The sequence below is a fragment of the Beta vulgaris genome, chromosome 1 (assembly GCF_026745355.1).
Source record: "Beta vulgaris subsp. vulgaris cultivar EL10 chromosome 1, EL10.2, whole genome shotgun sequence".
Lineage (NCBI taxonomy): Eukaryota > Viridiplantae > Streptophyta > Magnoliopsida > Caryophyllales > Amaranthaceae > Beta > Beta vulgaris.
The window spans coordinates 63,029,143-63,044,123 of NC_079202.1; the positions used below are offsets into that span (position 1 = coordinate 63,029,143).

The 14,981-nt window shown below is 36.2% G+C and overlaps 2 protein-coding genes across 2 annotated transcripts; both read left to right on the top strand.

The window, feature by feature from the left end:
- The first annotated feature begins 2,842 nt into the window (after nt 1-2,842).
- On the top strand, nt 2,843-11,284 carry LOC104894080 (hypothetical protein). The gene is made up of 9 exons (XM_010680271.3): nt 2,843-3,231; nt 3,332-3,438; nt 5,442-5,649; nt 5,730-6,270; nt 6,363-6,614; nt 6,723-6,914; nt 7,017-7,091; nt 7,267-9,792; nt 10,443-11,284. The coding sequence occupies exons 1-9, from the start codon at nt 3,080-3,082 to the stop codon at nt 10,812-10,814; spliced, it is 4,425 nt and encodes a 1,474-aa protein (XP_010678573.2). The 5' UTR covers nt 2,843-3,079; the 3' UTR covers nt 10,815-11,284.
- Nucleotides 11,285-12,675: 1,391 nt separating this feature from the next.
- Nucleotides 12,676-14,928, top strand: LOC104894000 (subtilisin-like protease SBT3.1). Its single transcript, XM_010680188.3, has 3 exons — nt 12,676-12,878; nt 13,523-13,620; nt 14,619-14,928. The coding sequence occupies exons 1-3, from the start codon at nt 12,676-12,678 to the stop codon at nt 14,696-14,698; spliced, it is 381 nt and encodes a 126-aa protein (XP_010678490.2). The 3' UTR covers nt 14,699-14,928.
- Nucleotides 14,929-14,981: the final 53 nt, after the last annotated feature.

Sequence of the window (14,981 nt, forward strand, 5' to 3'; positions counted from 1 at the left end):
GAATTTCCCTTTACCATTCCCCCTACTCCCAAGGGACCTTGCTTGCAAATCCGAGTCGGGTTGACATGTGCAAGGTTCCGATCCGATTAGGGTGTCTTCTCCCTTACCTTTTAAAAAAAGAGTTCCTTAATTGCCTAATTTGCACATCAAGAGAGGTTACAAGGAGAGCTTTGGGGGAGGGGTAGGCAAAACATCAATCTCTTTGCCTTATGGGAGAACTTGGAATAATAAGGATTCATGTAATTAGATTCAATGTCACATATTCTATACTCGAATAAATTTTGAAATTTGCCTTTTATTGATTTATGTCCTTTATCTAGCAATTTGTGTATTATTTGTGTGTGACTTTTTCTTGGTAGTACGAAATACCAAGGTATTTCATTCAACATTAGAAATCACTAATATTAGAGAAAGTGATACAAAAATTAGAATCAATTATTTTTTTATTTTTTTTGTCCTACTACGAGGAGTTTTCCACCGCTTTCGGCGAGTGGACTAATCTCCCGCGGGAGTTTGCATGTATATTCAAAGGCAACATCCCTTCAAGTTGGGATTTTTTCCATACCCAAGACTTGAACTCGAGACCTTGGTTGAGGAGCGAGAGACCTTTAACCACTCACGCCAAATCCAATTAGTAATTAGAATCAATATATTATTGAGATAGAGGATCTGAGTTTACCCACTATTTTGTACGGTTGTACCACAGTCCACAAGTTGCACACAAGTTGATGATATATTGATATACTAGACAAAGTTTTTGCAGCAATGACACCATTGTTCCGAAGCCCAATAAGGTCCTATGGCCTAGCAATGACACCATTTATAGCCTTGGTGTGCCCCTTTCTCCACTAAGCTCGGTGCTCCAAAAAGAAGGCTTTGCTAGATGTCACCTTAGTCTGTGCTTATTGGCAGTTTGGCCCCATAAAGTTCAAGAAGTTCATTGTTGTTGTTAAGAAGGGAAACAAACTAAAATGTATACGTACACTTTGTACTTAGTGGATAACTGAGAAACAAACTTCTTCGGCCCATTCAGTCTATGGCACACAAAGATCCAAAACTTGCCATTTTAACATCTCATATATGGCAATCACCAAGCAAGTAGTTACATACTTGCATGCAAATGCAATCATGCATGCGCAATTGAGCATGAATGCATACCCTTATCTACCCATACTTTTATTATACACCCGAATGTATTATAAGTTCAAGGTCTGTTCTTCCCAACTTATTTTCAATTCAGTTCAGTTCAATTCAATTCACCTCAGCTTAGGTCCATTCTTTTATAACCATTTTGTTAAATATTATTATTATGTTGGTCTAATTTATTTTACTAATTACTCTTATTATTATTATTTATTTTTATATCACTATCATAAGTATTATTATTATTTTTATATATTATTTTGTTTATTATAGCTTTACTCATTATTATTACTATTATTATTGGGAGGAACATGGTTTAGGTCAAAGCACAAATAAATCCACGTTTTTTAGCCCATAAACCAATCAAATCGCGTCAAAATGATTTAGATGCAATTCTGCGTGATCCGATCCAATCATTATTTTTATTACTAAATATTATTATATTATTAAATCTTATTATTAAAATAGTAATATTAATTTACTTCTTACATATTATTGTTATTATATAATCATCATCAAGTATTAATATATTAATACAAATAATATAAAATAATTATTATTAATTATCATTATTATCATTAATTATTATTATTATTATTAATTTTTGAGTATCAATAATATTTTTCATAACTATCATTTAAAAATATCCAAAATACTATTATTATTATTTATTGTTATTACTTATCATTATAATAATTATTTAATATTCATACTATTACTGTTTAAATATTATTTATATATTTATTACATTCAATTTATTCAATTTAGTTTAATTCAATTCAATTTAATTCAATTCAGTTTGGTTCAGTTCAGTTCACTTCAAAGCTCAGTCAGTTCAATTCAATTCAGTTTAGTTGTTTTATGTCGAAAAGAACAGACCCTTAGTAGAATAGTTGTATAATAAAAATTGTGATGTTATTGTTACCTTTGTATTGCCTCCTTTACTCAACGTCTTTTTAAAATTTTGATTAGTCGGGCACCAAAGTCAACTTGGATTTTTCTTTTTTTCTTTTTGAGGGAAGGGTTTTTCTAATATATACCCTAATGCATTGGTTAAGAGCATTAAAATTCCTATATAAGATATTATTATACAAAAAAATTTCATTTCAAAATCCAACCACACTAAAAATCTTATATGATTCTTTATGTCTTCAATATCTATCCTTAGTTATCATCCCAAATATAATATTTTTGGATTATATTTTATTCTAATGAAATCTTGAAATTCTGTATTATATTTTATTCTAACGAAATCTTGAAATTCTGGATTATATTTTATTCTAACGAAATCTTGAAATTCTTAACCTATACCGGTTAGAAAAGTCCAATCAACTAATCTCCCAAAAATCTAGTTAAAGGAAAAGTTGATATTTGGAAACATAATGGTGCGTTCTCTTCACCTAAATTTATCTAAATAGAGCTTTTAACCCTGATTAGATATGATCAATTATGATTTTTCTTTATATTTACACCTGATTAGACCTAACCAGCCGGACTTATTGGACGTGATCAGAATATGAGACTATTACGATTGCTATTTCAAGGTAGACTTTGCACGAATTATATTGCAATAAATACTAAAATATGAATATGAAACTTAGGGCAATATTGGGCCTAAACTCTAAAAATTGGATTGTTGGTTTGATAACATTAGAATATGAACCAAAAATAAGAACTCATCAATCAAATCCTAAATTCCCAATTCAGTCCATATCATATCTGTGCTCAAAAGTTCAACCCAGCTATTCTTTCAAACCTTCAACCTCAAAAACTCAATCTTTCTTCCTTATTTTTCTGCCATTCCAAAATTTCTACATTCAGAAAATTCCAGAAGAAAAAAAAACGAAGCAAAAAAAAACTAACCCCTTTAACCCAGAAAACCCAGAAATTTGAACTCTTAAATGTTGATCAAACAATAATTACCAGCTAAAAAAGAATGGAAAAATCGAATTCTCGGGAAATGCAATGTGTAGGAAAGATGGAAATTGCAAGTCCCAAAACAGTGGGATTTCTATGTGGTTCAATTCCTGTACCTACTGATAAATCTTTCCACTCTTTCAGTTCTGCACTTGTTCCTTCTTCACAAACGTAAATTTTGTCTCTTTCTTTAATTTCATTGATTTTGTTGAATTTTGTTGAATATTTTGTGTCTAATTTTTGGTGGGTGAAATTGAATTATTTGAATTAGGGTGAGTGCACCAAGGTATCGGATGTTGCCGACGGAAACTGATCTTAATAGTCCTCCGTTGCCGAAGACGAGTGTTCCTGATGTGAAGCCATCTACACCTACTGAAGGTTGTTGTTACACTTTTTTATAATGTGGGGTTTTTTTTTTTGATTGAATTAGTGCTTTTTATAGTTTTTACTATGTGTTATGATGGTTTTTGTATTGGTAATTATAATGGTTTGTTTGATCAATAGTATATGTCATTGATTTTAGTAGTAAGAAAGTTGTGGGTTTCTGAAATGCTCTATTTCTATTGGTGTAGTACTCTTTGTTATATTTGCTGTTTCGGAATTTTCGGAAAGAAGTTGTTATTGTTTGTAATTGGACTTTTCGAGGTGATCATTGTAAAATTGAGTGATAGGGGAGTGTAAAAGGGTAGGGTTCTTATAGTAGAATGTTAAGTTATGTGTGTATGCTTAGTTATGTAGGGTTGAGATCATGTGAAGCTATTTGCGGACAGGGGGAGTAGTGTTCTAACTTTGCGAAATTGCCATTGATATATGACCGATTAGCAAGTAGTAGGATTTTCAGGGGTTTGGTTAAGTAGGGGTAAAAGGGAGTTTATGGAGTGCAGCCCTAGTAATGAGATGGACCCAATTGAGGATGTAGGAAACATTGGAAGGAAAGGAGTTTTCCCATTAGTGAGTGTTTTGAATACCATGGGAAAATCTTATAGAGGGATGAAGATATTGACTAAGACATGACTCATAGGATACACTCGGGGTGGCTTAATCAGAGATAATGGAGATGAGAACTCAGATTTTGTGATACTATAGTGTACCTCTAAGGTTAGAAGGAAATTTTTATTGGATAACTATTAGATCAAGATAATTATATGGGTGTGACTGATGGGCGTTTAGGAAGGATCATTTTAGGAAATGGGGTTACTAAAGAGGCTCATTGATGTGTTAGAGCATAATAAGAGATTAATTTTGAAACGAAGATATTCGGAGCTTGGAAGAAGGGAGAAAAAAGATAAGAAAGAATTGGTTACGCTAGTTTGGTCATGTGAGATATTGACTAGGTGATGCACTGATTAGGGTAGCGGAGAGTTGGGATATTGGAGATTTTAACAGAAATTGAGGAAGGCCAAAGATGATGAAATTTTGTTTGTGGGAGCCTATAGTGCTTGACACTATAAAATGCAGGTGGAAGATTTATGTGGATGACCAACAAAGATAAAACATCGACTGATGCAACCAATCCAACCTATTGGGACTAAGGCTTGCGCATTTATGTATTCCATATGACCAATTGCATTCTACATTTGAGATTTCATTTGTTTGAATGTAATGTATATATGTAAATAAATTACACCATGAAATCATGACATGATCTCTACCTCGTAATTTATAGGCTCTCTTTCCATAAGTACAACATGACCAAATAACAGAGGTATATTTCTAGGGCTTTTATAAAGATTGTAAGTAAAACTCTAGTAGATGAAAGTTCTTGTTGATTATTGGTTAATGTCGTTTGGTGGTGGGGGTCCATATCTTAGTTACTAGTTTTTATTATTTTTCCTCCTTTTTCCTCCACCCTATTGGGTTTAGGATATATTGTTGATAAATTAGAAAAGCTACTTGCTGAACGAATTTTCTAGTGTTCTGATAAATCAATTTGTAGGATGTGGGTTATGGCCACAATGAGAGACAGAGGGAAAAAATATATTCATACTATAAACCTATAAATGACAATGCTATAGCATATGATGATGAAATTAGCTGCATTCACTCTTGTATACCACCAATGGAACCTAATTGCTTCTTCAATTTCACACTGGAAAGGCGAGTCTTTACATTTTTGGATGCTGTTTTCCTGATTTACCACCAATGAACTTTGTGTTTAATTTGATATCTCTTGTTGAGCATTCTTCCTGAAGCTTGTTCCATGGCTCTATCATGATCTGAAAGTGAACCTTGGAAAAGCTCTTATTACACTTTATGCTAATGGTTGGATGTCAGTAGTGTTGGTTTAATCAGATATGGTGGCTGCTACGTCGATAAAATTTCCTTTATATTCAAGATATCGGTGTAGTATTTTTTGTGCTGAGGGCTGACTTTGTCCGCAGGTTTACCCTGGGATGATGATATTGTTCCATCTAATCTAGTCAGGAAGGGTGAAACACTTGCTGTATCCGGTTTGGTGGAGTATGATGATGAGATAGATATCATTGCTCCTGCTGATATCCTGAAGCAGATTTTTAAGATACCTTATACGAAGGCTCGATTATCAATTGCAGTTCATCGTGTTGGGAAAACTCTTATCCTGAATGCTGGGTCAGTTTTTAATCTATGTTTATGTTTGCTTGGTGAATTATATATAATATTTTATTGACATTAGTTTTGATCACTCTCAGGCCTGATGTAGAAGAGGGAGAAAGATTTGTAAGGAGAAACCAGCCAAATTGCTCAGACGAATCACTCTTCCTCAATTTCGCAATGCATTCAGTTCGAATGGAGGCTTGTGATTGCCCACCTAATCATTCTGCCAATGCAGAAGGACAACCTGAATCGTCTGTTCTTCCGGAGCCATCTGATTCAAGAAGTACCTCCTCCAAATCTTCTGAATATCAGTCTCATAATATCTCTGCGGAAGAAGGAAGTGATGGACATTCTGAATATTCAAGAATCAAACAGGACGACCTGTACTGGGAAAGTAAGAAGAACAAGAAAAGCAAGGCGTGTCATCCTGTAAAAAAGGCTTCTCATATTGGTGAAAAGGCCAGATGCCCTGTGCAGGGATCTGAAAAGTATAGAAGATGTGGCAATGATGAGTTTCTGAGAGTCCTGTTTTGGCAGTTCCACAACTTCCGTGTTATGCTTGGCAGTGATTTGCTCCTATTTAGTAATGAAAAATATGTATCTGTGAGCTTGCATTTATGGGATGTCTCTAGACAGGTTTGTATTATATGATTACATTCACTCTCATCACACGATACACCCATGTCATGCTTCTTATTCCCTCTTTTTTTTTTTACTCAAAATATCAGGTCTCACCAATAACATGGCTTGAAGCCTGGTTGGATAATGTTATGGCAAGTGTTCCAGAGTTAGCCATCTGTTATCATAGAAATGGTGTTGTTAAAGGTTATGAGCTTTTGAAAACAGATGACATATTTCTTCTGAAAGGCGTCTCTGATGATGGCACTCCAGCATTTCATCCATATGTTGTTCAGCAAAATGGTCTTTCAGTTTTGAGGTTTCTTCAGGCGAACTGCAAACAAGATCCCGGTGCTTATTGGGTATCGTGTCACATTTCTTTTTAACTGTCTGCCCTCCTATTATTGTCTGGCAATATCAGATTAATCTTGGGGTTCTATATCTGTTCTCTGACTTGATTTTTTACTCAGCTATATAAAAATGCTGGAGAAGGTGTGATTCAACTTTTTGATCTTTCTGTCATCCCCCAAAGCCATCCTCCTGAGACTGACAGTGGTTGCTCAAGCTCTTTGCCATCTTTTATCCACAGAGGAAGATCTGACTCTTTATTGTCGCTTGGAACTCTCCTTTACCGTATTGCTCATAGGCTCTCACTTTCCTTGGTAACTCTTCTCATTTGTTTTTCTGATCTCTGTATAGCTCTGCTTTCCTTTGCACGAATGTGAATTGCGTGTGAACTGTGTTCTGTGATGATCTCTTTGCAGGCTCCCAAGAATAGGTTCAGGTGTGCTCAGTTTGTTCGAAAATGTTTGGAGCTGTTGGATGAACCTGATCATTTGGTAAAATCGTTTCCCTCCCACAGTCCCACTGCTAGTTTTGAATGAATTTTATTGTTTCTAATTATTATTCTTGTTTGCTTTATGGGGAAGATGCTGTGTGGTTGAAAGTTGCTGCTATTGTGCATTTGAAGTCCAAAAGAATTTTTTTGACCTGGTAATTATTTGTTCTGGATAGGTCGTCCGTGCATTTGCGCATGAACAATTTGCAAGGCTTATTTTAAATAGCGATGAAGAGCTTGACTTAGCTGCAGAAGTTTTCCCCCTTGCATCGGAAGTGATAGTCACTGATCAAGAAGAAGAGTCCTTGGACATTGTTAGCATTATATCCGAATCTAGTATCCAGGAGTCGTCGAATAGTGATCTTTACAACACTCAGGATTCAATTTCTGAGGCTTCTTTAGGAGATATTCAGGATATAAATATCTCTGACACTAATGGTTTCAGTGCATCTGATCTTGTGGATGCTAAGAGTTCTGGGTTTCTGCAGCATCATCGAGCAGATGAAGGCCAGGCAGTACAAAGTGTGACCTCAACTCCTGCAGATGTGATTCGGACCATTTCTGATCCAATCTCCTCGAAGCTTGCTGCTGTACATCATGTTTCTCAAGCTATCAAGTCACTGAGATGGACTCGGCAACTGCAGGGTTCTGAGTCAGAGTTTGTTGATGATGAAACTATGCAACACCCAGTTCTATCTGAAAATTTTATGGTTTGCGCTTGTGGAGATACCGACTGCATTGAAGTTTGTGACATTCGGGAATGGCTCCCCACATCGAAGCTTGACCACAAGCTGTGGAAACTAATTCTTTTGCTTGGAGAATCTTATTTGGCCCTGGGACAAGCGTATAAAGAGGATGGACAGTTGCTACAAGCCTTAAAAGTAGTTGAAGTTGCATGTTCTGTTTATGGGTCAGTGCCTCAATATCTCCAAGATGCGAAATTTATTTCCTCCATGGGTAATGGTCCAGCCTGGCAGAACCCAGCCAACAATAGAGAAGAACAGGGTCCTTTAATCAGTGATGAAAAGCGACCATACAAGACTTCTTATGACGACCATATTAGTCCGGAGGATTTTTCTTCAACCTACCTTTTTTGGGCTAAGGCTTGGACGTTAGTTGGGGATGTTTATGTTGAGTTCCTTACTGTACAAGGAAAAGAGACCTCTCCACCATCAACCCAAACACATTCTAATCAGGAGTTAAGAGTGTCATCGGAAGTTGTGAAGGAACTTGTACGGCTTAAGAAGAAGCTGAGTCAGGATGTAGAAAATTGCAGCACATGCTCCCTGGTAAACTGCAGCTGTCAGAATGATAGGGCCAGCAGTGGCATCAGTGCCAGTAGCAGCAGTGGAGGCACTACCCCAGTTATTCATGGCAGAAGACAGAGTAAGAGATCAAGTTTGAGAAATGTAGCCTCGTCTGTCTCTGTAAATCCAGACAATAGAGATTTGGGTAGGAGTTTTGTTGTAACGAAGGATAAAATACACGGTGACACAACTATAGGAAACCATAACACGAGTATAGATGGCGAAGGGGAACAGTCTTTGTCTTCCACTTCCTGTAACAATGACCATGAGGAAAAAACATTAGCTTCTGCTACCATGGAAGGCTCAAGGGACACCTTAGACAATGCTGATACTGGTCCTTCTTTTGACATTGCAATTGAAACCACATCTGGAGAATCACCTAAAATCAGAAATGGTGGAATATTTAAGTACCTTCAAGGTCCTGGAAGCACAGATACAGATAACATCCTTTCATTGACATTAATCTGTTATGAATCAGCTAATAAGGCTTTGGGAGAGCTTTCTACTGGTTCCCATGAGTTGCAGTCTGTACTTAAGAAGATAGGGTGGGTCTGCAATGAACTCGGAAGATATAGGCTTGAAGGAAAGAATCTGGCTAAAGCTGAAGCTGCTTTTGCTAAGGCAATCGATGCTTTCAGAGAGGTTTCTGATCATACCAATATTATACTAATTAAGTGTAATTTGGGTCATGGTAGGCGAGCATTGGCAGAGGAATTGGTATCAAAGATGCAGTATTTGAAATCGAAATCTATCCTCCGTGATGCATACATGCAAGCCTTGGACGCTGCAAAAGTGGAATATGGCAAGTCACTTCGATATTACGGAGCTGCGAAGTCTGAACTAAGCAACATCACTGGTGAAGCAGATGATTTGTTAACAGACCTGCGAAATGAAGCATATACTCAGTTTGCTCATACATACTTAAGGCTTGGTATGTTACTCGGAAGAGAGGATACAGTTGCAAATATTTATATAAATGGTTCTCTGGAAGACAAACCAAAGGGTTCTCAAGGCCTTTGTGACAAAAGAACAAAGAAGGGACATAAGAAGAGTGAGATTTCAGCCAATGATGCCATTAGAGAAGCTTTGTCCATTTATGAATCTTTGGGTGAGTTACGGAAACAGGAAGCTGCATATGCTTATTTCCAGTTAGCTTGCTATCAGAGGGACTGCTGCTTGAAGTTTTCAAATTTAAGCCGTAGCAGCAGTAATCAGTTAAAAAGTGAAAATGGCATGCTCCAAAGGGTAAAGCAGTATCTTTCCTTAGCTGAGAGGAACTGGCAAAAGGCAGGGGAGTTCTACAGTGCAAATACGCATCCCATCATGTATATGACCATTTTAATTGAGAGAGCTGCTCTCTTGTCAAGTCTCTCTAGTGTTTATCACTCACATTCGGTACGTTTCCTTGCTGGAATTTCAGTTACTGATAATGATATGTTCTCGCTGTTCTATCTTATCTTTTACTTTGAACCTTGCTGCTGTGATTGGATGTTTCCTTTTATATGTCTTCACATATATTAGGCGGGCATTGCCTTTCCCTCCTCCCATTTGTATGCTACAACAATTACAGAGTGCCTAAAAGTTTCTTTACCCACCAGGTGTATAAGTACTAGAATTATGGTTACTATAACTCCTTTTTATTACTTGTGACTGGCGGACTTTTTAAATTTTAATATAGAGATTGAAATCAGTATTCCGCAATGCCATAGACACAATATATTGGCTATGTTCCTTTTTAAGCAAGTGGAGTAGTTGCCAGATGCAATCGCAATATTTTGACTTTCACACCTTTGAACTCATAACTTTGACCATTAATACCAACAATTATCTATTAATATAAGTTGTAAAAAGTTATTGTGATGATATACATCATGAAAAATCCAACATCATCTTATATATTGAGATTTGTTCTTAAGAAATTTTCAAAGAGATTTGGTCAATGTTAGTATATGAATGGTGCAGATGCTAGAAACATCATTTTACAACTAACATTGTCTTTGTTCAGCCTATTTGTTGACGGGGCTAACTATCAGATATTTGTGCAGATGTTAGAAACTGCCTTGACTTGTCTGCTTGAAGGACGCCATGTCTCAGAAAAGTTGCATTCAGAATCTTCTACAAATGGCGCGTCTGATGTTTCTGCTAAATTTTGGAGTCAATTGCAGATGCTATTGAAGAAGATGTTGGCTTCTTCTCTGTTAGCAGGTCCCAACAAAACAGCTGTTGCTTCACAAGCAACTTCATCAGCGAAGAGGTATGGAGACGCTGAGAAACTGAAAGAGCTTTATAAGTTATCCCTGAAATCCCCAGATTTTTGCCAATTGCAGTATATGAACAACATATGGGCTGGAACCGTAGTACAGGATCATAAAACCAACTTAACTGGCAGTGATAAAGTTACCGAAGGATCAGAATGAAAGCATGATTGTGGCACATTGTATTTATATCTCACATCATGATACTCTCTAAAAACTAGTTGCTTGGGAGAAAACAACAGCATCCAACTCCCTGACATGGCTCGAAGTATGTGCAGTTTGTAGTATTGTACCGCCTTTGGCGAAAGCTGTTTGTATCTTGTTCTACTGGTGAAATTGCTGCTGCCTTTTTGTCTGCTGCACTGGGAGGCTTGTACATAATAGCGCAAATGTTGCAAACTAATTTCGTGACGAACCATTGTAAGTATGTGCACAAAAAGTACTATAGGAAAGTAGCATCTAGTAGTTGTAGTTGTTCAAGGGTTAATCAATTTAAGTGCATACTGGTTTATGTTCAATTGGTTAAATTTCTTGAGCAACTGAAAAGAAATGATAGTTTGTGTAAATGACTTGATATGCTCAAAGTCATCTGAATTTGAGTTCAAATGGAACGTTTTTTTTTCCCTTTTTCATTTTCTAAACTTGCCTAGTCCAATATGGTGTGCAGGATAATATGCGTTTCTGATTGATGTGGTATCAATTTATAGAGCGCTTATTATGTCATTAGTGTATCGCTGAAGTAGTAGTATTTTGCTTATACACAAATACATGGAATGTGTAGAGTGGATGTCAATGAATTTGTATGGCTTCTACTTAGAACTGGTTATTGGAGGCTCGGGTCAGTGTTGGTGCTGGTTGATCTGGTTATTACATAGGGTTTAAGGTCTATTTATTAGACATGATCATTATAGGATCAATAAAATATTACAATAATTTTGAAAAATAAAACAGATATTGCAAAAATTACATGTACGGATTTGTGGTCAATAATATTCACCATTTTACGGCATGTTCCGCTTTTGACCCACATCAACACTGACACGACTCAACTCTTTATTTTGCTTTCACCCGCTCGAAGAATCCCTAAAGTAGTTTTCCGATAAGTGAACTTTTTTCAATAGGCTTAAAACTATGTGCTGCCTTTCCCTTTGATGCACCAACATTACAAGATTCTTGTACTAAATGAAAAGATCTTGACACAAATTGACTTCGTTGGATCTGATTTTATGCATATTTTGGTTCTGTTAGTTTAGACAAATTCCTATCACAGTTTCAATTCAGTTAAAGTTCCATTTAATATTTAGTTCCGTTCAATAAAAGAAAATATAGCCTTAATTTAGCCTAGACTAAGCCCGCCGTTTCTCAAGACTATTATATGTTCATCCTCGATCCAAGTTGATCCAATAGCCAAGTCTACCCATAGTCCAGAGTTGGGCACATGACTAAAAGTTTGAGATAAATGGTTTTTTTTTTAACACCCAAGACTCTGGATAATCTTATCCCAAATCCCAAGTAATTAAACTAACCAATTTGGGATCAGGAATGGAAATGGATCGGGTTCGGGGCGGATGGAGCTTCACCCGCATCCATCCATCACCCGCATCCATCCATCCGTCATTCATCGGATGAACGGATGAGTCGAGTGATTAGCGGGTGAGGAGATATGTAACAATTTTTACAAAACATTATGCCATAAGATACATATTTTTTTAAAACTTTCAACTAAAATATTTAATAAAATAAGTCACAATATGGATGATGCGTGGGTGATGAGGCGGGTGACGGATGAAAAAAATCTCACCCGCATCCGACCTGCATCCATTACCCGCTTCATCCGCCACCCGTTTTTCATCCTTTTATTTCGAATTTTCACCCGCTTAATAAAATCGAATTAAACGGATGGATAATCCATCATCCATTTCCATCCCTATTTGGATCTTGGGATATCTATATGAAACGTGTGTACGGACACGGAGTCCAAGCCTCAGAAAACGCAAACATAATTCTCCTATAAAAACCAAACATGATGATGTATATAAAATGTTGGACCATCATTCTCCTCATCATCACAATCTCAATTTCATTTCCTGAAAAATCATCAAATTTAGCCATGGCTGAAGCTCCACCTTCATCATCTGGTGTTTACATCGTTTACACCGAACAGCCTACTGAAGGCTCTGATCATGAAGCTTTCCACCTTCGCACCCTTTCTTCTGTTCTTGGCAGGTACCCTTCTTTTTCTTTCTTTTTTCTGTCTAATTTTTTGTTGTATTTGCTTAATTTCGTTATTTTATCTGGGTTTTCAATAATTGTATCTGGGTGTTTTAGCTTTATAAAAGTTTGTATTTTTGGGGACTGATTTATATTTTGTGCGTTTTATCTTCTTGAAATTTGTAAATTTTGGGTGTTGGATTTTAGGGTTTGAATCTTTGAATTGAGGGCAAGTGAAAGAATTATGTGGTTTTTTCAATTATTAATTGCGTGGGAAATTGGGAATTGAGAATGGAATTTGTGGTTGTTGAGTTTTGGGTATTGAAAGGATGGATATTGTACTTGTGGAAGAATGTTTTGTTTTCTTTGTTGCAAATGGATTATCTTTCTATAATTTAGCTTTTCATGAAATGTAGTAACATTATTATCAGTTGCATCAAAAGCAGGCAATTTTATTTGAAGATTCTTTGGTTTGAATTTATATGTAGAAGCAAACACTTGTACAACAATGAATTGAGTATGAAGGATCTTCAAGTTGCGACTTTTTCTGATCTTATTAGATTTAAGATTGAAATTTTAGCTGCAAATGTGTTCTTATGTGATGTTGATGGTTAGCATTGAGTTTGTTAGTCATGATTTATGTCTGGTTACTTTTACAGCGATGATGCAGCTAAGGCATCCTTGATTTACGTTTACAAGAGTGCAGCCACCGGATTCTCAGCCAAGCTGACTCCTGAGCAAGTTTCGGAGATTCAAAGTATGCGTTTTTGCTTGTAATTTTTATATCACTAGTGTAGTAATGATGATAATTGAATTTTAGAGAAGGGTTCTCAAGGTGGAACATGTCCTAATTATTTAGCATGTTTTTGAACATGGTTCTATGTTATTCGAACTCCTGTATTGGTGTGTTTGAGATACTGCTGCACTGACACTCGTTCAAGTGTCAAACTCACCTATCTAATAAAAAGTTTTTATGTTTTTGGTCCAAATAGAATTGTTGCCGCTTTTACCTTTCCATGTCAAAGTATCGTGGATTCGACATGGGTACTAAAGATGAAATTATAGCTTTGGGGATGTGATCTTTTTTCAAAAAATGATTATTTATACACTTGATGAGTTGATGTTGCTTGTTTGGATAGTTGTGATTGTTATATGTGGTCACGGCTGCTCTGTGGAGCTAGCGAGGAAGAGGGAATAGTGTTATATAATCATGAAATTTTGTTTAATACCTAGTTAACCTGACCGAGTACTGACTGTGCCAAGAACTACGCATTCAAGTTTAATGAACTTCACTCCTCGTGCTGATCCTTTTAAATAATGTAGTGTATTGTGGTTGAGAGAAACATTCATGTTCCTCTCTCAATTGTTTTTGAATCTGTGGTGATATATTGTGTTTTGTGCCTTCTTCATTCTTCTAATGAAGATATATCCCAGCAAAGTCTTGTGTATAATGTGTTCTACTTTTGTGATATATTTGCCAAGTGCATTGAAAATGATCTATTTTTGTCCCTTTTAATATATGAGAATAGTACGTTCTGTTGTGTTCTACCTGGAGCTCAGATTCACCTTCAATGGCCTCGCATGATTAAAGGTGATTAAGGATCGAACAAAGATAGATCGATTTATTGTCATCCTTGTTTTGTTGATGATGTTTTTTCCTTCAGACAACATACAGACTTTCAAAGATAGTTGAATTTTGTATATTTATCCCCGACTTGTAAGAACTGAAATTAACTTTGTTCTTCTTGTTAACAGAACAACCCGGGGTCCTTCAGGTTGTCGAGAGCAAAAGTGTTCAGTTACATTCGGCTGGTGTTGGCGGGATGAATGTATAATGGCTTGATGACATTTGTGTTACCTAAGCGTCATCACAGGTCTTTGTTCTCCTTACTAACAAAATCCATCAGTGCTTGCTGCTCATAAATAAAAGATTTCTACTGAGACATGTAGAATTTGTAGTAACAGTGAACTTCTTAATCCATGTATAGTTCTTGCAGGTATTGTGTAAGAGCCTATAATATGATAATGTTCATCATTTTTGCCTATGCAAAATGGATGTTGTTAATATGGTGTTCTGATTGTGTTGAGTAATCTATGGTCCATAAATGATCTACATCA

Excerpts from the sequence above, each read along its gene's own strand:
- LOC104894000 (XM_010680188.3), top strand. The coding sequence starts at position 12,676 with ATGATGATGTATATAAAATGTTGGACCATCATTCTCCTCATCATCACA. Across the intron at positions 12,879-13,522 it reads CTTTCTTCTGTTCTTGGCAG|CGATGATGCAGCTAAGGCAT; the intron begins GTACCCTTCTTT and ends TTACTTTTACAG. Across the intron at positions 13,621-14,618 it reads GCAAGTTTCGGAGATTCAAA|AACAACCCGGGGTCCTTCAG; the intron begins GTATGCGTTTTT and ends TCTTGTTAACAG.
- LOC104894080 (XM_010680271.3), top strand. The coding sequence starts at position 3,080 with ATGGAAAAATCGAATTCTCGGGAAATGCAATGTGTAGGAAAGATGGAA. Across the intron at positions 5,650-5,729 it reads ACTCTTATCCTGAATGCTGG|GCCTGATGTAGAAGAGGGAG; the intron begins GTCAGTTTTTAA and ends GATCACTCTCAG. Across the intron at positions 6,271-6,362 it reads TATGGGATGTCTCTAGACAG|GTCTCACCAATAACATGGCT; the intron begins GTTTGTATTATA and ends TCAAAATATCAG.